This window comes from Leptodactylus fuscus, chromosome 7 (assembly GCF_031893055.1).
Source record: "Leptodactylus fuscus isolate aLepFus1 chromosome 7, aLepFus1.hap2, whole genome shotgun sequence".
Taxonomy (NCBI): domain Eukaryota; kingdom Metazoa; phylum Chordata; class Amphibia; order Anura; family Leptodactylidae; genus Leptodactylus; species Leptodactylus fuscus.
The window spans coordinates 7,283,079-7,303,852 of record NC_134271.1 but is presented as its reverse complement, the minus strand read 5'-3'; the positions used below and the strand labels follow the sequence as shown (position 1 = coordinate 7,303,852).

Here is a 20,774-nt window from a genome sequence, read left to right as displayed (position 1 = left end):
TGTCCCCAGCCTCTGTTTATCCCTGCAATTAGTCAATGCTAGTTAGTCAGTCAATGTCAGTGCACCCTGTATATCCCTGGTCTTAATCAGTGAACACTGCGAGCGCACCCTGTATGTCCCCGGCCTCAGTCAATGCTACGAGCGCACCCTGTATGTCCCCGGCCTTACTCAATGAACCTCATCTATCTCTCCCTCAGAGACCTCACTCGCCACATCTGCAGCCTCCCACATCCTGCGACCTGAAGGGAAAAAAACCACGAAAACACGCGATAAAACTTCCGTCAATCAAGGCTCCATTCATGAAATACATGTTAAGTCATTTATTTCCAAGGATCAGAAAATCGGTTGCATTGTCTACATTGTAAAAACTATAATAACCCGCTATACATTTTGCCGGTTAAAACTGCAGCTAACATCTAGGTGGGAGGAAGAAGAAGGAGGAGGAGGAGGGGGAAGGGCAAGGAGGGGGATAGAAGCATTGCTTAAGATATATTGCATACAATGTGAAATCAACATGTAAAATGAAGGGGACTTACTGAAGAAAAAAAAAAAAAAAAAAAAAAAAAAAAGAATTAAAATAATAAAAAAAAATAAAAAAAAATAAAACACAACGGGGGAGGGGTATTATTACAAAGACCCAGGAAAACAGAATTATAACCACAATATTTTCTCTGTGAAAAATACAACTATTCGTGAGATAAAATGTACAATTGATTTTTTTTTTTTTGCTTTTTTTTCCTTAAAGAAAAAACACAGTATAAAGGAAAATAGTTTTTCTTCAAAACAGGGAAAATAGTTAATGTCATTTTTTGTGTTTTTTTTTTTTTTTTATCCATTATAATATAATTTGACACAAAAAGCAGTCAAAGGATTGCACCAACTCCGCGTCCAGTCTCCTGAACCGAAAAAAAAAAGAAAAACTTGTAAAAGGAGTCCGTAAAGCATAACCAGTTTTTTTTTTGTTTTAGTTTTTTTTTTTTTTAATCACGTCGGCGATCATAAAGTGATTTCTCGCAAAACTCTGTTTTACAAAATGTACAATAAATGCGGCGGCCTGGAAATAAAATGCAGATATTGTTCCGGTTACCTCCGCGCCTCTCGTCGGTTTTTAGCAGGGGGGGGGGGGGGAGGGAGAGGAGAGAGGGATTATTTTTTAATTTTTTTTTTTTTTTTAATTTTTACAGATGAAGGGGGGAGGAAAAAAACAAAACAAAACGTAAAGCAGTTAAAGTGTTAACGCTATAGGTAATAAAGTAATTAATTCTATACTTTAGTGCATGCTGTATCAGTTTGCCTGGGAAAGAACAGAAAAAATTGCAACAGTGTTACAAAATGAATGGGGGGAGGGGGGGGCAGGAACGTGCTCGACTCTCCCAGGGGGGGTCCGGCTCCGTACGAGGCTGTGTTCTGCAGGGATCGGCCAGAGTCTCTTGTCTCTCTTTTCGGTAGGTTAGTGCTGTCTGAGAGGGGGTGGGTGGGATATACTGGGAGGAGAGCGGTGAGAGATGTACATAAGGTGGTGCGGGGGAGGGGGGTGTCCAGAACTTTAAGAAAAAAAAACAATATAAGCCTGGCTTTTAAGAGCATGTCTGTTGCACCCGGCTTAAAAGTTCACCAAATTTTTCAAAAAGATCCTCCACCCACTTCATGTTTTTCAGACAGTGGTTAACAAGGTCTGCTTGCTGTAGGTCCCGATTCGATTTCTGAACAGAGGTCACCTGAAACGGGAGGGGAAAAGAAAAAAAAATAGCAAAGAGATAAAATATAAATTCGGAGGTAAAACGGAAAATCAGCTCAACACTGCCCCCTAATGTGCAAAGTTGGAACTGCATTTATGCATTAAGGCCCGGGCAGAATGGATTGGAAAATCCAGAACCTATATCAAGTGAATTTCCCTGTTTGAAGCCAGTTATAGTGATCCATGATGATGAGGGGAGCAGGGAAGGGGACGCCTTGGTCTCAGGAGTCCTACCCGACATCCTCACCAACATAGATTTTAATTGTGGTGCATGAGACCTCCCAGGGTGCACCAGAATTATCAGAAGGCCAGAGCCTGATATGTCATGTCTACCACCAGCCCTTACAATATTATGGCTGACACATGATATGACATGATAGTTTTCATAAATGACCCCTTGCATGCATGAAAAATCCAGCTGACCATACACAATAGATAGAAGTCGGCCAGACAACCATCTAATGCAGGGGTAAGGAACGTACGGCTCTCCAGATGTGGCAAAACTACAACTCCCAGCATGCATACTTGCTCTGCTATTCTTGGAACTCCCATGGAAGTGAATGGAGCATGCTGGGAGTTGTAGTTTCACAGCAGCTGCAGAGCCAAAGGTACCCTGATCTAATGTGTATGGGGTCTCTTGGTTCTCCCACAACAATACATGTCAGGGGAGAGCAAGAGGGGGCAGATGGCTTTACCATCCCCGATCTATTCTGAGGAAGAGAAGCCGCCATAAGGCGTAGAATATTAGCGGCATTGGTAAAGGACTTACCTCATCTTTGCATATAAGGTATATGTGGTACTTGTAATGGTGGAGTGAATGATAGAGGGAGCACAGCTGAGATTTCTCGGGATCTACAGTGAACTCCTGGTGCAAAACAGAAGAGAAGAAGTCAAATAAAACAGGTCAAGAAAAGACAATGCAGCAGGCTGCAAAGTACAAGGGCTCAAATACATGGAACAGAGCAGCACAGGGGATAGATTACCAAGGCTGTATCTATATAAAGCTAGAGTACTCATAAGAGGGTGCACAGGGTGCAGTCACTCAGGCCCAGGACCGCAGGGGCCCATAATAGGTCTCTTTCTGCTGTATACAATACATTATACAGGTATGTTGGGGAGCACGGGGCAGATTTTGCATTGGGGCCCAGCTCAGACAATGGCCTGGTTAGTTGAGACTTGTAAATGGCTGAGAACAAGCAGCAGTGGTGCAGAACGGTCCTAGGACAATCCCTCCTGGCAGGGCTATACAGGGAAATTGGCACACGGCTTCCTCTTAGGCAGGCAGCCAAAGTCTTGTGCTCAGTCCTGGAAGAATTTTCTTTTTTAATTAATTTTTTTTTTTAGGATTATACAGCAGGTAGAAGAGGCCATCACTTTATAATCATTGGGACCACGATGATCCCCAGCAATTCTGAGAATACAGGGGCTGCAGTGCAGAGTTACAGCTCTGTCCCCATTGAAGTTTTCCCGACACAGAGGCGCTGGCAGTCACCCAGTCGTGCCCGCCCAATTTACAGCAGTTTCCTGCACACTGGGTGGCCGGGTCGCCTCTGCTGAGCAGGGGAAAATGAGTGAAGGAGCGACAAAGCTAAAAATGTAGTGAGACCCCTTCACTGGGTAGAGATCACTCACAGTAACGGCATACGGATTCCCCGGGGATGACCCCACTGATCAGGAGAGAGAATACTGTATTCTTCACGGGCAACATCACTCATCGGGGCAGAGAAGTGACACTACTGTATTGCCCAAGGGACTGCATTCCTTATAGGAAGGGGGTTCAGGGGGTAATACTACACTATTTCCCCAGGGGCGCCACCAGTCATTGGTATTGATACCCCTGTATTCCCCAGAGGTGACCCCAGTCATTGGTATTGATACCCCTGTATTCCCCAGAGGTGACCCCAGTCATTGGTATTGATACCCCTCTATATTCCCCAGAGGTGACCCCAGTCATTGGTACTGATACCCCTGTATTCCCCAGAGGTGACCCCAGTTATTGGGGTTGATACCCCTGTATTCCCCAGAGGTGACCGCAGTTATTGGTATTGATACCTCTCTATATTCCCCAGAGGTGACCCCAGCCATTGGTACTGATACCCCTCTATATTCCCCAGAGGTGACCCCTGTCATTGAGGGTGATACCCCTGTATTCCCCAGAGGTGCCCCCAGTCATTGGTATTGATACCCCTCTATATTCCCCCGAGGTGACCCCAGTCATTGGTATTGATACCCCTGTATTCCCCCCAGAGGTGCCCCCAGTCATTAGTATTGATACCCCTGTATTCCCCAGAGGTGACCCCAGTCATTGGTATTGATACCCCTGTATTCCCCAGAGGTGACCCCAGTCATTGGTATTGATACCCCTGTATTCCCCAGAGGTGACCCCAGTTATTGGGGTTGATACCCCTGTATTCCCCAGAGGTGACCCCAGTCATTGGTATTGATACCCCTCTATATTCCCCAGCGGTGACCCTAGTCATTGAGGGTGATACCCCTGTATTCCCCAGAGGTGACCCCACTGCTTACACACCTGCGATTGCTTAGACGCGGTTTTCGTGGGCCGCATCGTCTTCTTGTTGTACCACTTGCCGTGCACTTTTATTTTACACACCGCGGCTCCTCCCGATTTTCCTTTCGCGTCACGATTAATTGTGGTTATATCTGGATAATTTTCCAAGGCATTCTAAGAAAACACAAAGTCAAAATCAAAACGAGAATTAAGCAGTCGGTGCAGAATCCCTGCGTGTTAATATTTCATGACTTCTCCGTCCTGTTGTTCCAGTGAATTGTTTATAGTGAGTGATGGCCGCTGTGTGCGCGGAAACGCAGGCGCCGGCTGTCAATCCCTGCAGAGACGGAGAGGGGGGATGGGGTGGAGGCGAGCGCTCCTCTTATGTCTATACCAGACTCATCGTCTGATCGCTCCGATTAGGAAAATTGCTCAATTTTGGTGCGGTTTTGGCACATAGGAGACCGGTTTTGCCCCCGTTACAGAGGCCGGACAAGTCTAATAGGAGATCCCGAAGGTAACTATAATAAAGTGCTAAGTGACTCTACCTTCAATGGCTGTTCCATCTGCAGTTTTGCGAGCAGTCGCCTCCTGTTCTCATTTAACATCCCTTCGATCTTCCTCATGTGAGGCAGAAGAACGTCGTCTACGGGGCAAGAAGAGTCAGGAGTATAAAGCAAAGGCAAACCAGAAGCGATGACGTAGAATGAAGTATACAGGTAACACAGTATGTATAGGTGTGTACTAGCACATGGCAATGTCACATGTACGGGCCGTGTACAGTCCTGAGGGTCCGCCGCTCACTGGTACATCCTCTATAAGTGCACCCAGTAATATGGCCAGCAATACAACCCACCACTACTTCTTCTAAACCTCCTGTGCTTAAAGGGGTTGTCCAGGCTTACTCCATTTTTGGTTGTCTGGACCACAACCAATCAGTAGGAGGCGACACCCGGCCCCCAGACTGATCAGCACCATACACAATATGGTTGGAAGCAGAAAGCTCCGTCCTGTGTATAGCTTCCACTGCCCATATAGCTGATCAGTCCAGGTACCCGTGGCCTGTTCTCAGGGTGAAAACAAATTAAGACCCGGACAATCCCTTAAATCCGAGGTCTTGGGGGTTTTTTTGGTTGCAGATTTTGCTGCGGTTTTTTGGAGCCAAATCCAGAAAAAGGATTGTGCAGGAGGGAGAAGTAGAAGAACTTCTGTAAAATTTCCCATTCCTTCTATAGTCATTCTCGGGTTTGGCTCACAAAACCGTAAGCTATGGGGCGACGCGGTGGCTCAGTGGTGAGCACTAGAGACGAGCGAGTAGTATTCGATGGAATACCTCGCTCCCATAGGAATGCGTGTAAGCGGCCAAACACCAAGGGGTTAAGCGCAGTGAAAATTCGATGCGCTTAACCCCTTGGTGTTCGGCCGCTGACACGCATTCCTATGGCAGCGAGGTAATTCATCGAATACTACTCGCTCATGTCTAGTTAGTACTGCAGCCTTGGAGTCCTGGGTTCGAATCCCGTCAGGAACAACATCTGCAAGGAGTTTGTATATTCTCCCCATGTTTGCGTGGATTTCCTCCCAACGCAGCATTTTTGGATGTTGCAAAAACACAGTCAGAATAAAACACAGATTTTCAGAAAAAATGCTGCAGAAAAGGTTGCATATTCATCGTACCCCTGCAAAAATGAAAATTGCATTAAAAAACCAGCAGCATTTATGGCCGTGTTTCGCTAGGTGTGGCCTCAGCCTAAAGGGGCTTTCAGTGCTTTATTAATGGATGACCTGTACTTAGGATACGCAATCAACTGAAGATGATCAGTGAGGGTCTGAAACCTGGGACCCCCACGGGTCAGCTGCAGCGGCCGCCCCACGACCACGGCGTCACAGGCCAGGAGTCTCACCGATTTATAAGCAGTCCATAACAAAATCGGAGGCACAAAAGGGAACAATCCGGGACCACAGCAGGTGATGGAGTCGTAACACAGATCAGGTATAGGATATAGGACTGTGCAGAATTTACCGTTATCTTTCTCCAGGTTTTGCATCACATCTGCGTCCAGTGCAATCCCCACCAGCAGCTCGACATATCCCTTGAAAGTCTCTTTCATGGCTCTTGTGTTTAAGAAGCGAGTAACAATGGGGGGTGGCGGAGGCTCAAACTCTGCAAATAATACAATAAGGGACAGTAAAACTGTAAGATCACATGGTAGGAACAGGGGGAAACCCAAAAAATCGAAACCATAAACAGAATCCTAATACAAGTCACTGGAGTCCATAAGCCATATAACTAAACTAGAGAGATTAAAGGGTGCCCCTGGTTTGGCATGTTAAAGGGGATGTCTGGGATTAGAACACATGGCTTGCTTATTCCAGAAAAAGCACCGCACTTGTCCTTGGGTTGTATCTGGATTTTGCCTTCGCTCCAGTGAAGCTGCAATACCACACACAATCTCGGGTCAGCCGTGGCGCTGTTTCTGGCTTGGTTTATCTAATCCTCTACAACCCCTTTAATGAACTGACATAATAAAACAGGATAAAGCAACAGCAGCTAACCTGCTTGCTGACAGTTTCCAAATTTTCTTTTTAATGCAGTTAAAAGGATATGTGCAGGACTTCAAAAACATGGCTGCCGTCTTCTGAGGAAGGGACAACATAACCCTTGGTCACATGGCAATGCCCATTAAAATGATTGGGACTGAACTGCAGCATGGCCATGTGACCAAGGCAGCCATGTTTTTGAAGTCCTGCCCCATTGGATTGGATGGCGGCCCGTTCCCCTCACCTTCCTCATCGCTCTGCATGTCCGGTGAGGAGTCAGACTGGGACGATGAGAATTCCTCTTTCCACTGTTTCCTCTTCTTTGGTGGAGGTTCAGCCTTCGTCTTTGGCTGTTTGGCTTTTGGTTTTGCAGCCACGACTTTTGGTGGGGGGTTTTTCTGTGCGGGGGGCTCGGTGGACGTCTTGTTACTTGCATTGACCTTTGTGTGAGTGTTTCTACTACAATGAGAAGGATTAGAGGACAGGTCAGCACCAATGGACGTCGCTACTGACGGGAGGGTCACAATACTGACTAGCCCAATATCTGATCTGTGGGGGTCTAACCCTCAGCAACCCCGCCAATCAGCTGTTTAAAGGGGTCATAGCACTGGGCTGAATGTGGCGCCCTCTTCACTCTACCAGGGTGCCCTGTCCTCAGTGACACCAGCGCTGGCTCTTGCAGTTTCCTTCCAACCTTGAGAATAAGAAGTAGTTGTAATATCCTGCACTGGCGCTACGAAGACGATGGAGCGCAGGCGGACAGACCGAGGTAAACACCACAATGGCGGCCATTACAATACAACATCCTAAACTATCAGGAAATGCATGAGAGACCTCACAGGGCGGGCAAGTTACCTGGGCACGGGAGCAGCCTTGCTTTTGGGTTTCTTCGAGCAAACCCTCACGTACTCCTTTTTGTTTGCGTTCTCCACGAATTTCACGTATACTCGCTTGTATTTCGTTTTGGCATCTCCAAAGTAGCCGAGATACTGCGCAAGAGAAGAAGAAGTGCAATGTGAACGAGAATCGCTTATATCTGAGCGTCAACTAAGACGGAGATACAGAAGATACGAGGAGGTCTCTATATTGGGGAGAGAGTCCGGAGGGGACAGAACCATTGATCGATATAGATAGATAGATAGATAGATAGATAGATAGATAGATAGATAGATAGGAGATAGATAGATAGATAGATAGATAGATAGATAGATAGATAGATAGGAGATAGATAGATAGATAGGAGATAGATAGATAGATAGATAGATAGGAGATAGATAGATAGATAGATAGATAGATAGATAGATAGATAGATAGATAGATAGATAGGAGATAGATAGATAGATAGATAGATAGATAGGAGATAGATAGATAGATAGATAGATAGATAGATAGATAGATAGGAGATAGATAGATAGATAGATAGATAGATAGATAGGAGATAGATAGATAGATAGATAGATAGGAGATAGATAGATAGATAGATAGATAGATAGATAGATATATAGATAGATAGATAGATAGATAGATAGATAGATAGATAGATCATAGATAGATAGATAGATAGATAGATAGATAGATAGATAGATAGGAGATAGATAGATAGATAGATTACTAGGACTGATCGATCGATCCCATGGATTGGTCACCAGTATCAATAACCTTCATCCCCTTTATTATACAGCAGTGATGTCGGTCTCCCGGTGCACGGACGTTCCTACAAGGCGCTCTCTTACACCTGCATTGCCCCAGTTCTCTTATGATCGCAGCACTTACACTGTTTGTGGCAGCAAATGACCTCTGACCTTCTCGGATCTCGGGGATAAATTTCTGCAGCAAGGCCTTTTGGACTTTCCAAATGGCTGGAGGTTCCTTGCCTGTACGCAACGCATCCTTAAAGGAAAGGAAAAGAAGTAATGGCAGATTAATAAATGTTCATCAAGTGGTCTCAGGGCAGAGGGGTTTTGCAGGGTGTACAGGTCTAAGGACTATCCTAAGGGAATATCTCATTGTGGGGGCTGACGGCTCTCCCCGCACCAGTCAGGGCACTCATACTATATACAACATGAGGATGGCAGAAGAGGAGTCCATGTTCTATATAGGAGCCGGGCGCTGGTCCTGCACCCACAGGCTCCAAAACCTTCCACCCACCATGTCACCCTAAGCACTGGATCAGTGACATAGGACTAGGATCGGGACCAAGTGCTCAGGAAAGCGTGACCATCACCTTAGTGTAGGTCTGTAAACTTACTTTTAGCAAGTCTATGTCTTCGATCTTGACGACAAACTCGTCCCGCTCCCGGTAAATCCCCTCGCCGCCGCTTTCCGTGCCCTCTTCGTCGGTGAAACCTTCGAGCGCCACGGTGTCCTGCGGCTTGGCCTGCGGGTCGGTCTGCGTCAGCTCGCTCTGAGTGCTCTTCTGCGCCTCTGCCACTTTCGGCTTCTCCTGTGCGGTTCTCGGGGACGAGACTGGAGGAGAATCCTGCTTCGCCGGAGCCGCCGCCTTTTCGCCACCGCCTAAGGAAAACAAAAAAAAAAAAAAAAAAGCGTAAAAATCTCTGAGATTCCCACATGTAGAGCGGCAGGAACGGCTTTGAGGTTACAGATCAACCACGTGCTAATATTTTCTTGGCTCGGTTCCCCCCGGAGGGATTAACCTCGTAGCTCACCCTTAATTTATGGAAGGCAGTGACAAGTGAGCGGAGTTATTACCAGTATTAGTCTAACGCGGCGGCGGCGGGATTAGACAACGCTGCCAACCCGGCCTGTCAAAATGTGATAAACAAGAGAGCAAAAACATTCCCCGTGATGTATCGCTGCTATAAATCACGGCCGGGGTAAAGGAATCCTCTTATCCGACAAGACACCGGAGGACCTGAGCTTCTCCTCTGCAATACTGATCTACTTTACAGCACAGACATGGCCATAGGCAGCCATAGTCTGGAGCGGACTCAATGAGGTCTATGGGAGAGTTCTCTGGGCACGCTCTGTGCAGGGAGGGGGCGGAGATAACCTGTGACACCATCTATGGTCACTCTATTATTAGGTTTAGTAGCCAGAGTGGAAAATTGCAGAATTTAGTAAAGCTTTACTCTCTATTCACTTCAATGGGAGTTCCAAGAGTGGCCAAGTCCGTCTGCTCTTCTAGGAACCCCCATATAAGTGGATGGAGAAAGCCACCAATGCACAAAGGCCTCTCCGATCCCAGCGCCCACCAGAGGGGGGTTAGGAGAACCCCATTCGCTAAATAGTGGGAGATTCTATCCTGTTAACACGTCAAATGGGAATGACCCTTTTAGGGGTAGCCTTTCAACAGTTGTACCCCCTAATAACTGCAGACGGCACTATATAGAGGATATGTAATCCTAACGGAGATGGCGGCCATGTTGGCTTCATGACCAAGAAATCCACATTTTAATGGCCCCAGTGCCCAGAAGGTAGCCCTATCATGTGCCGAGAACGCTCCCCAGCACCGCAACGGCTCTCTCAGCCCCCTGACCGAAGAGGTAGGGGATCCTCCAGCATATGAATGGCCCCCCACCATACAGATCCTCAACCAAGCCCCCCACATAGGTTTACCTTGCTCTCCCCATCCTCTATCCAGCACAGACCAATAACTCGGACCTAAGCTTTTTGCTTTTCGGCCAGTATTGGTGACCCGCGGCGCCCGCAGCTCTTCAGGACACACTCACCTGCTTTAGCCTTCTTGTCTCCGTTCTCGTCCAGGGCGGACAGCGCGGTGCTGATGCTCTTCTGCAGATCATTATTTCCTCCGACAGAATCATCATCGTCAGACGAGAAGGACGGCAAAGCCTCCAGGTTTTTCTTGAACTCCTCCTCTGTCTTTTTAGGAGAGCTCCCCATCTCGGATCCCGCCGTCTGAGGCGGAGGCAGCGGGCCGGGACACGGGGTCTTTATTACTGGGGTGCACGGCCTCCTGATTCGGTTCGGTACCCGTACGGCAGGAGCCGAAAACTGCTGTTTTGGTCCGGTCTTTAAAAAGTCCAAGAATGAGGCAATGAAGCCGGTCTTCACTTCCGGCTGCTTCTCCTCCACTTCCTTGATCTTCTGCCTCATCCTTTCTTGGTGCTGGTAGCTATCGTAGTAACCCTCAGAAACGTGGGTGGAATAAGTCATGCCCACCTCCGGCCCTTTCGACAAGGGCCGTTTCATTTGCACGTTGCGTTTCGCTTGCTTCACGTTCGAGTTTTCGTCGTCGGGAAACTGTTTCATTGGCATTTTGTCTTTTCCCTTGATCTTTTGAAGGCCATCTTGGGCGAGATCTTGGCAGTCTTCTTCCATTTGGCCGCTAGAGCTGCTCCCTGCTTGAGCGTCGGTCTTGGACATGTGCCCCGCGCTTTCATCCGTGTTCATAATAAAGTCTCCATCGGACGTTGCGTTCTCCTCATTGAGGTTCTTCGTACTGGCCAAGAACTCGGTCTCTCCCATATCTCCTCCGCCATCATTAGTGTCCTTGGATTCGTTCTTCTTACCCATCTCAGAATTCTTCTCGTGTTCCTCCTGACTGGTCCCGAGCACCGGTGAACCCATACCGCTTGGTAAGTCTTGCTCTAAAGGCTGAATCTGGTTTTGATCAAGACTTGAGTTTTTGGAATGAGTGGTAGAGACGGTAGAGAGGTTTATTGCTGTTTGGCCACCATTTAACGAAAGCGTGTTTAGATTTTGCTGCTGCTTTGGGGGTGTAAAGTTCGCGGGAGAATTCCTTATATTCAGGGACTGGAAACGGGACTTGGAGTCGTCCGGTTTGACGGACAAGTTTTCCTCACCAGAAGACTTGGCAAACTCTTGGGCTGCTGTCGCGGCTAAAATGTCATCAACATGAGACAAAAAGTTCCTTTCATCGCTGAGCAATATGGACTCGCTAAAACACATTGGGTTCAAAGACTCAAACTGGTTCTTCGGCCTCTGGCCAAAATCTTTAGGCTGTAAGTGTTGCTGCAGATGCTTTCCGTCGGAGGTGTCCATTTTGATGACATCGGAGCTTTGGGAGTGGAGAGACTGTTGGGGTTGCCCTCCGTTGCTCTGGATAATGTGTCCATCCATCTGAAGGAACTGCGGCGCCACTTGTTGAGGACTCTGAATACGTTGCATGGAGGCTGGCGCCTTGGCTTGTCCCAAGTTGGATTGTAAAATGGACTGCTGAAACATTTGCAAATCCGAATCGAGAAGTACCTGCGTGCCTTGTAGCTGAAGATGCTGAGGGTGCCTCAAAACGGCTTGGAGCTGGGGGGACGTGCTTGGCTGCTCCGGGAGCTTCGTTTCGTGCACCTTGTGTAACATGTTATGTTGACTCAAGTCTTTCGCGCTAACTTGGGCGGGTTGGATCAAATCTGTGGAATTTTTAGCATCATGGCCGGTTGAACTGTTCATATGGCCGACGTGCTGAGACATATGGCCGACGGGGCTCATCATCCGCTCGTCTTTTTTGGGCCCTTGAAGGCCAAGAACTTGGTCTTCCAGACGAGAATTGCTTTTGATAACACTTTGAGAATATCGGTCGTCCGCCTTGGACACACTGTACGCCGCCTCCGGTGTACTCATCTCCCCATCATTGAGTCCTTGGGTAGAAGATTCGATATTGGTTTGTTGTTGTAACGCCTGCAAATCCGGCATCTGAAACTTCTCCTCCTGTTTCACGCTCGCGTACAGGTTGGTTTCAGACTTCCTCTTCACGTAGGATTTGGAGTCCGTGGTCGACCTACTGTTTTGCAAGGCTTGTGAATGAGGAGGGGAAGAAAAGGAGGACGAGGGGACGGTTGGCAAAAACTTCTGAGACTGTGGAGAAGTGGAGTCTTGAGTGGCCTGGGATGAATGCATAGAAATGTAGTTTTGAGTAGGACTCGAGGCGGGAAGAGTCTGTCCGCGAGAGGAAGAAGAGAATGGAAGTGACGGGGAGGATAGTGGTAGGTTCTGTCCTGAATTATAACTTTCCGAAGGACTGACTGGCGACATCACCTGCGACTGAGATGAATAGCTCACTTGGGATTGACTGACCGGAGTTAGGCCCTGAGTGTTACTGGAAGAATAACTTTGAGTCTGGTTCGCCGAAGACAAATCTCTCGTTTGATCGGAGTAGTTCTCGCTGGAAACTGAAGGCAGATCCGTCGAATAACTTAGTGTCTGGCTGCCGGAGGTTATGGTTTGGGATTGGCTAGAGAAAGCAGTCAGTGGTTTGTACAGAGGCGGCAGCTTTTCGGATTTGATTGTTGAAAAAACTTGCGATTGACTAGCGGAGGGCAGGTTGGGGGACTGGGTGGAAACGTAGCTGGGGGACTGGCTGACGGGTAAAAGGCTACTGAGCTGTGCTGTGGAGAAGGCTTGTGCTTGGCTTGAAATGACCGAACTCTGGTTCTGAGAAGACTTTATGTAACTTGGGGTCTGCCCAGGAGACGCTACACTCTGAGATTTGGGGGTCTTGGATGACCTCGGGGGTGCCTTGGTGGGACAGTTTTTCGCTTTCGTAGACGAGGGAGGGAAACCAGGAGATGGTATGACGGATGGGTAAGATTGAGATAGTTCCACGGAAACTTGAGGGGTTTTCTGTACCGGTCCGCCATTGCTCACCTGAGTAAGAGCTCCGAGCGGAGCACATAACAGAGCGGACTGTCTCGAAGTGTCCTGTAAAGCAGCCCCGGTTGCACTTGTTAAATAATTCGGCAAGGAATGCTGAGCACCGGACAGCTGCGCCTGTACAGACTGCGTACTAGAAGGCCTCTGATGGTGTTTGATAACACTACATTCCCTCTGAAGCGCTCTTTCGATGGAGGCGGTAGAACCGGTGAACACTGACGTACTGTATGGCTGAGCGGTCTGCTGGGTCCCGCCAAGGGCCGACGGCAACAAACTGAACTGGGGTTGCAAGAGATGCGGCGCAGATTCCTGGGCAGACCGATAGGTTGAGGATTGGGGTATGCCAGTGCTTAGCACGGCGCTGCCAAGACGTTCGAAGGTCAAGGCGGTGGGAGTCTGTGACGTCTTGATCTGCAGCAAAGGGTCGTGAGGAGAAAGCAGACCGTTGGTCGTAGCGCTGAAGGTCCCGTCTTGCAGGGTTAAAGATGGAGTCGTGGCAAAGTTTCTAGAGCTGAATGTATTTGGGTGTTGATAGGCGGAGAGTGCAGATGTTGGAAAGGTTCCAGAGGTTTGCAAAGCTCCAGTAACAAACAGTTCTGTCGCTGTCGAGGAATGCATGCCTGCGAACAAGACACAACAGTCAGGCGGACAAGCCCCTTACCACTGAATGGACATAAAACACTTTATACACTGCAACAACTAGCTACAACTATACGCCCTTCTAGGAGGTAACACATATACAAACATGGCATCAGCGATAGAGGGGTTATAGACAAGTGGGCCATCAGATTCCTAGACATTTAGGATTACTCGCTGGTTCTGTGGGTTAGGTGGGAGGTCTACGTAGGGCGATCACTAGACATAGGCCGTGATGGAAAGCGGGTTTGTTTATTCACGGTTCTGGCAGATACTAGGATGTGAGTATATAGTTGTGGCCTCCCATAGTAATAAGATATATACTACAGTATGTTGTGTCCTGCTGCATGCAAGAGTGTAGCAGATAATACGGGAATATATAGGGGGCTATGCCAGCACATATAATTCCAGAATATGTTGTATATGGGGGGGGGGTGTCTACAGGTTAGTTTGGGAATATACCTGGTTCTATACAAATAGGAAGATGTGACCTTTGCATAACATCTGTTTAGAGAGAATGTGTCCCCCTGACATGCACCAGGACCCCATCCACCTACCCTGACATGCACCAGGACCCCATCCCCCTACCCTGACATGCACCAGAACCCCATCCACCTACCCTGACATGCACCAGAACCCCGTTCCCCTACCCTGACATGCACCAGGATCCCATCCACCTACCCTGACATGCACCAGAACCCCGTTCCCCTACCCTGACATGCACCAGGATCCCCGTCCACCTACCCTGTCATGCACCAGGACCCCGTTCACCTACCCCGACATGCACCAGGATCCCCGTCCACCTACCCTGTCATGCACCAGGACCCCGTCCACCTACCCTGACATGCACCAGGATCCCCGTCCACCTACCCTGACATGCACCAGGACCCCGTCCACCTACCCTGACATGCACCAGGATCCCATCCACCTACCCTGACATGCACCAGGATCCCCGTCCACCTACCCTGACATGCACCAGGACCCCGTCCATCTACCCCGACATGCACCAGGACCCCGTCCCCCTACCCTGACATGCACCAGGACCCCGTCCCCCTACCCTGACATGCACCCGGACCCCGTCTCCTATACTCCCCATAAACAGCAACACAACGTAGAGCTGTAACTATACACTTCATAACACTTATACACATATCTAGCAAAGACCAAGAGAGTTGAAAGTCTGCGTACAACCAAATGTCCAGAGGTGATCTAGTTCTGAGTTGCTATTACCAGTTTGCCATGATGGAGCCCTGAACTGTGGCAGGAGGGTAGTGCCTGAAGACGCGGCCTGAGCCGTCCGAGACTCTATTGCAGATAGAAAGTTCATCACGGATGTTTCTGTAGTGTTACCGCCGGCCACGTGCAGGCTGGTGTCAAATATGCCGGATAGACCTGCAAACAACAGGAGAGGTTCATTGTAAGACATTAGAATAGCAATCCGTCCTATGTGATACCCTGAGGCCAAGTCCTCAATATGAAGCCAAAAACACGTATTGCACACGTTACAGCCTTGTGCATAGTCTGTGTGCGAGCCATGTTTATCACAACTAGCACACTGACCTATATTCTGTGGCCCCATACGCAAAAACTCAGGACAGGTCCTAGAACTGTATATTGCAGCTGGGTCTCACTAATGCAAATGTCTGGGGACGTGGACATCTTCATGCAGATTTGTGAGGTCTCCCATAAAACACTATAAGGGGGACGTGGGTGGTGGAGTGTTTGGAGGATATATAATTCGATTCCCTAAAGCTACGCTATGACGTGTAGTACCTGTAGGATGGTGCGTGGTGGCGTATCCGGGGAGCTGATGAGTGGCTGCATAGGTCTGCCGGTGGAGGAGCTCCGTTTCTGAATGAGAGGGGTGTCCCGCTCCATAGCTCAGACTGTGGAAACACAAAGAGAATACTTGTCAGTTGTCAGATTAGAACTGCACAGACATCCAGATAAGTTAAAGAGGCGACCACAATTTATTTAGTCGTGGCTGAGATGTGAATGACACCCCATGTGGCGGCCGGGAGCAGACCGGGTCACATGACTGCAGAGACCGAGTCACCGCGTGTTGTCACCGCACAGATCCCTGACATGCAGGGATGTCATTGCACTGATCCCTCACCAGTGATTGGTCCATGCAATCACGTGATTCTCTGCTTCAGGTCCATCATGGGAGGGAACATGGGTTGCAATTGTACAATGGGGTGTGGCCTAAAGATCCCTGAATACATGCAAAATGCATCAATGATGTCACTGCCCAAACAAGTCGGCGACATCTACAAAATTAGTAAACGCAGTAGTGATAGCGTGACCGCGCTCGTGTACAACCCCGGAGACATCCCAGCCCCGGGGCCGTGCACAGCGCAGACAATGGTTTCCGAGACGGTGTAAATTGCTGAGCAGAAGACATAACTGCTTTCTGAAGACTTCCATCTGGAAGAGATGAGGCAGAAACACTGAAAATAGCAGCGGCGCGCACAATCCTGGCCCGGCATGAAATGCGCCGCACAATAAAACCGTAAAGTATAGCTCATCACAGTCCATAAAAAAAAAAATCCCTGACTGCTTATGACAGTGAATGTGGATGTTCATGAGCTCATAGTGTGTGGCAGGCGGCCAAGGCTTATAAAATACAGACAGGAAGCCTTCACGGGCCCGGGCTTTGCAGCGAGGCGCTCGGATATGGCCAATCCATAGATTGAATTGTCGGCACGGACTTAACCAGGGCCATTGCCTCAAGAACGTGGAAATTAAGACCTTGAGAGACGATCGGGATCCGAGACAGATAGGTTAACGTGGCAAAGGAAGGGGACGCAAAATCTGCAAGTGTGAGCTCATGCATGATGTAGTCTGCAGGGGGAGGGGGGGGGGGGGTTGTGGTGAGATGGAAAAATTATCCTTCATACTGACGTGCGGAGCATTTCATAGCACTTAATAAAAGAAGAAAATGTCATGGCCGACTCTACGCAAGGATTTGGCATTCTGGTATCCTTATCCACCAGACTGGTCCAGGTGTCAGATCCCCGTGGTTCATATACAAGTTGGGCATGCGCACATTAAAAGGGGTTGTCCAGACCCATATGATATACTGATGACCTATCCTCAGTATGTAATCAACAGGATTCCAAAACCTGGACCCCACACAGATCAGCTCTACCACAGGCCTCTGGAGCTGGAAGGTGAAGCAGCGGATGAGGAGCGGTGCTGCGACTACGACGCGCCCTCCATCAACTGCATCCAAAACAGCTGATCTGTGCGGGGTCCCGGAGTAGGGCGAACTATCCAAGAATCCCATAGACGGCAGAGTGGTCCTTGCCGACAACCACAACCGACTCCATTCATGCTCATCCATTCTTATGACCTGAAATTAACCATCTGAGGATGCTCCTGGACGGTTGAGCGGCAAAGTGGCCGATCATGCTCGGAGATTACGGTGCATGGGTCCAATTTTAGTAACTTCGACTTGTTCCTAAGATTTCCTAAGGCGCGGTATGGTTACCACTGCAACCGTGCCGTCCAGACTGCTGCACCATTTCACCACATCGGGCCAGGTTGGATGAGTAGTGCGGCCATACCTTAAAACAGAGATTCCCAAACTCGAAAGGGTCTAAAAACTGGAAAACATGGGTGGGGGGAGGGGTCATGTGTCCTTCTGTTTGAATGAAGGGGTGGTCGAGCAAGGACACCACCAAAGAAGAGCACTGAACATATTGGGAAGTCCATAGGATTTGATTAGGACAGCAGTAGATATGGTTGACCATCGCTCCATGGTTGACCATCGCTCCATTCATACTGGGCAGGGAGACCCCTGTTCTCATGGTGGTGAGGGTCCCAGTGGTCAGACCGCACCACCATTGAGCGAGAAGAGATTACCATATGGAAAAGCCATTTTTAAGCTAATAGAAATGGACCGGTGACCATGGCCGTGACTTGGTTAGACACGGAGGTCATGAGGCTGGAGTGAACGGGTCCGATAAATCGGCCAATGGTTTCTTCTTTAATCCGGGAATTATTCGTCCGACTCCTAATAGATTCAATCACCAGGAACAAGATGGAAGGACGGCAGCCAAGAAATCGAGAAGGAAGCGCTAAACCCCTTAAACAGACCAATCTATACAACCACCAAAGGTTCAATACTTGGGACGACCATGAGATCCACCTCTAGGACTGGATGTAGTGGGTGGTCTCGAAGTGGGACAGGGACCACACATATTATGGCCAAGGGCGACAGTACAATACGAAAGGGTCTAGTCTAGTTTTTGGCACATGGAGAGGTCTGAGAGGATGAAACATCTCCAGCCAATATTGCTCCGACCTTACGACACTCCCCAAGGGGCGCAGAAATGAACGATAAAATATGGCTGATTTTCCGGTTGTATCTTTCAGCACCACATGTAGAATTACAAGAAAATGACTGGGCATGGCGGATAATTATAGTAACTGGATCAGACTGGCTTTAAGTAAATCCATAAGGAACGGAAACTCATCTGCAGTGAACTCGATCGAGACGTGCGTCGCTGAAACGTTCTGGCCGACAACTTCTAATTTCTACAGGAAAACAAATGCAAAATCCGAAATCATACGGAAGAACAATGAAGTGACCCGGGGCTACCATGGCCAGGGAAATACACCAAAGTCAACTGGAAAACAGAGGAGTTGGAGTTGGGGGATTGAGCTACCAACGACTCAGCCCTGAGCTGGTGTCGGATGCACAAGCACCTTCCATAATTGGGGCTCATCTTGGGCCAGAAATGGAAATTTTGAGAACCTAGAAGGGCCAACTAGACATCAACACAAGACCATGCCCTCTGGGGTAGACCAAGCGTGCCCAAACACAATGGAAGGATCCCTTATCACAACAAAGGCAGTCATCCGATACCCAGTTTCCCTGGAAAAGCCCCAAATTGGGGAAACGCAGCGTTTCTGCAACGTGGAGCCTCAGACTAAAACGAACTCACCGTGTCTATAGAACTGAGGTTTATCAGGGTTGCAGCATACAGACATGCTATAGGTTTGGAGGCCACAAACCCGATGAACGGTGTCTTTTAAAAAGGGAAAAAAATACAAAAATTTCCACCTACACAACAGTTCACATCTGCAACATAAAAGGAAAAAAAAATCCTGGAAGACTTTGACTCTCTGCAGGGCTCTACCCCGGCCAAACACCTTCTTATGACAAATGGGGAGATAATTGAATAGTCTAAGACGTTCCCTGGTGGGGAGTGTAGGACATTTTCAGGAAGGGGTCCTGGAAGGCGGCCAGCAGATCACATACACTGGCAGCGCTGCCTGATCTCAAGCCGACGCGCCAAGCCGAGAGCCACAAATTGTCCCCAGACTGTCAACGACAACCACGGCAGGCTTGATATGAACGTGACGCCCCCCCCCCCAATATCAGGAGTCAGATACACCGAGCTGTCAAGTGTGAGACTGTACAAGGGTACGAGCGGAGAACAAGGCTCACTGTATACTGGAAATGTACAAGTCCTAATCTGAAGTACAAGACGCAACGATATTTGGCGGGTGGGTCCAACAAATCCATCAAAAAGCCCTCCAAGAATAGCACTTGGATGAGTATTATATGCTCCACAGTATGCCCCCCTCACGGTATTATATGCTCCACAGTATGCCCCCACACAGTAGTATATGCGCCACAGTATGCCCCCCACACAGTATTATATGCTCCACAGTATGCCCCCCACACAGTATTATATGCTCCACAGTATGCCCCCCACACAGTATTATATGCTCCACAGTATGCCCCCCACACAGTATTATATGCTCCAGAGTAGGCCCCCCACACAGTATTGTATGCTCCACAGTAGGCCCCCCACACAGTATTATATGCTCCAGAGTAGGCCCCCCACACAGTATTATATGCTCCACAGTAGGCCCCCACACAGTATTATATGCTCCACAGTATGCCCCCCACACAGTATTATAGGCTCCACATTAGGCCCCCACACAGTATTATATGCTCCACAGTAGGCCCCCTCCACACAGTATTATATGCTCCAAAGTAGGCCCCCCACACAGTATTATATGCCCCACAGTATTCCCCCCACACAGTATTGTATGCTCCACAGTATGCCCCCCCCACAGTATTATAGGGTCCACAGTGGCCCCACACAGTATTATAGGTTCCACAGTAGGCCCCCCATACAGTATTATAGGCTCCACAGTATGTCCCCCATACAGTATTATATGCTCCAAAGTATGCCCCCCACACAGTATTATATGCTCCACAGTAGGTCCCCTCCACACAGTATTATATGCTCCAAAGTAGGCCCCCTCCACACAGTATTATATGCCCCACAGTAGGCCCCCCACACAGTATTTGCTCCACAGATGCCACCCACACAGTATTATATGCTACACAGTATGCCCCCACACAGTGTTATATGCTCCACAGTAGGCCCCTCACATAGTATTATATGCTCGGCAGTATTACACCCCCCCCCCCCCAGTATTATATGCTCCACAGCTGTTCTCCCCCCCCCCCCCCCCCCGTAATATATACTAAAAAAAAAAAAAAAAAAAAAAATGTATAGTGGCTGCACTTGGTATGGCAGCTCACTTGAATGGGATAGAGTAACAAACTGGTCACATGACTGATGAACATGACATCACCGGCCTGTGAAGTGGCAGCGGGGCTCACCCAAGAGCTGCTCTGTGGGGGTCTCCCGTATCGATCCCCACTGATCAAATATGGATGAGGGGCAGATACGACATCTATTACCGGGTTTTGGCTCCTACATGTCAAGCTGG

General features: G+C 48.6%; 1 protein-coding gene across 2 annotated transcripts in view; it reads right to left on the bottom strand.

Annotated features, from left to right (window-relative positions):
• Positions 1–305: 305 nt before the first annotated feature.
• Positions 306–20,774, bottom strand: part of QSER1 (glutamine and serine rich 1) — a 30,380-nt gene continuing 9,911 nt past the window's right edge. Inside the window, exons 2-13 of one of the 2 annotated variants that reach the window (XM_075280895.1) lie at positions 15,786–15,898; positions 15,201–15,404; positions 10,478–13,996; positions 9,037–9,302; positions 8,562–8,678; positions 7,644–7,777; positions 7,033–7,247; positions 6,271–6,411; positions 4,796–4,893; positions 4,269–4,421; positions 2,508–2,603; positions 306–1,718 (exon numbers count right to left, since the gene is read on the bottom strand). In XM_075280895.1, coding sequence (XP_075136996.1) covers positions 1,578–1,718; positions 2,508–2,603; positions 4,269–4,421; positions 4,796–4,893; positions 6,271–6,411; positions 7,033–7,247; positions 7,644–7,777; positions 8,562–8,678; positions 9,037–9,302; positions 10,478–13,996; positions 15,201–15,404; positions 15,786–15,898 — 5,197 coding nt within the window. In that variant the 3' untranslated portion in view covers positions 306–1,577. The remainder of the gene's footprint in view (positions 1,719–2,507; positions 2,604–4,268; positions 4,422–4,795; positions 4,894–6,270; positions 6,412–7,032; positions 7,248–7,643; positions 7,778–8,561; positions 8,679–9,036; positions 9,303–10,477; positions 13,997–15,200; positions 15,405–15,785; positions 15,899–20,774) is intronic. The other variant, XM_075280896.1, reaches the window with a different exon arrangement.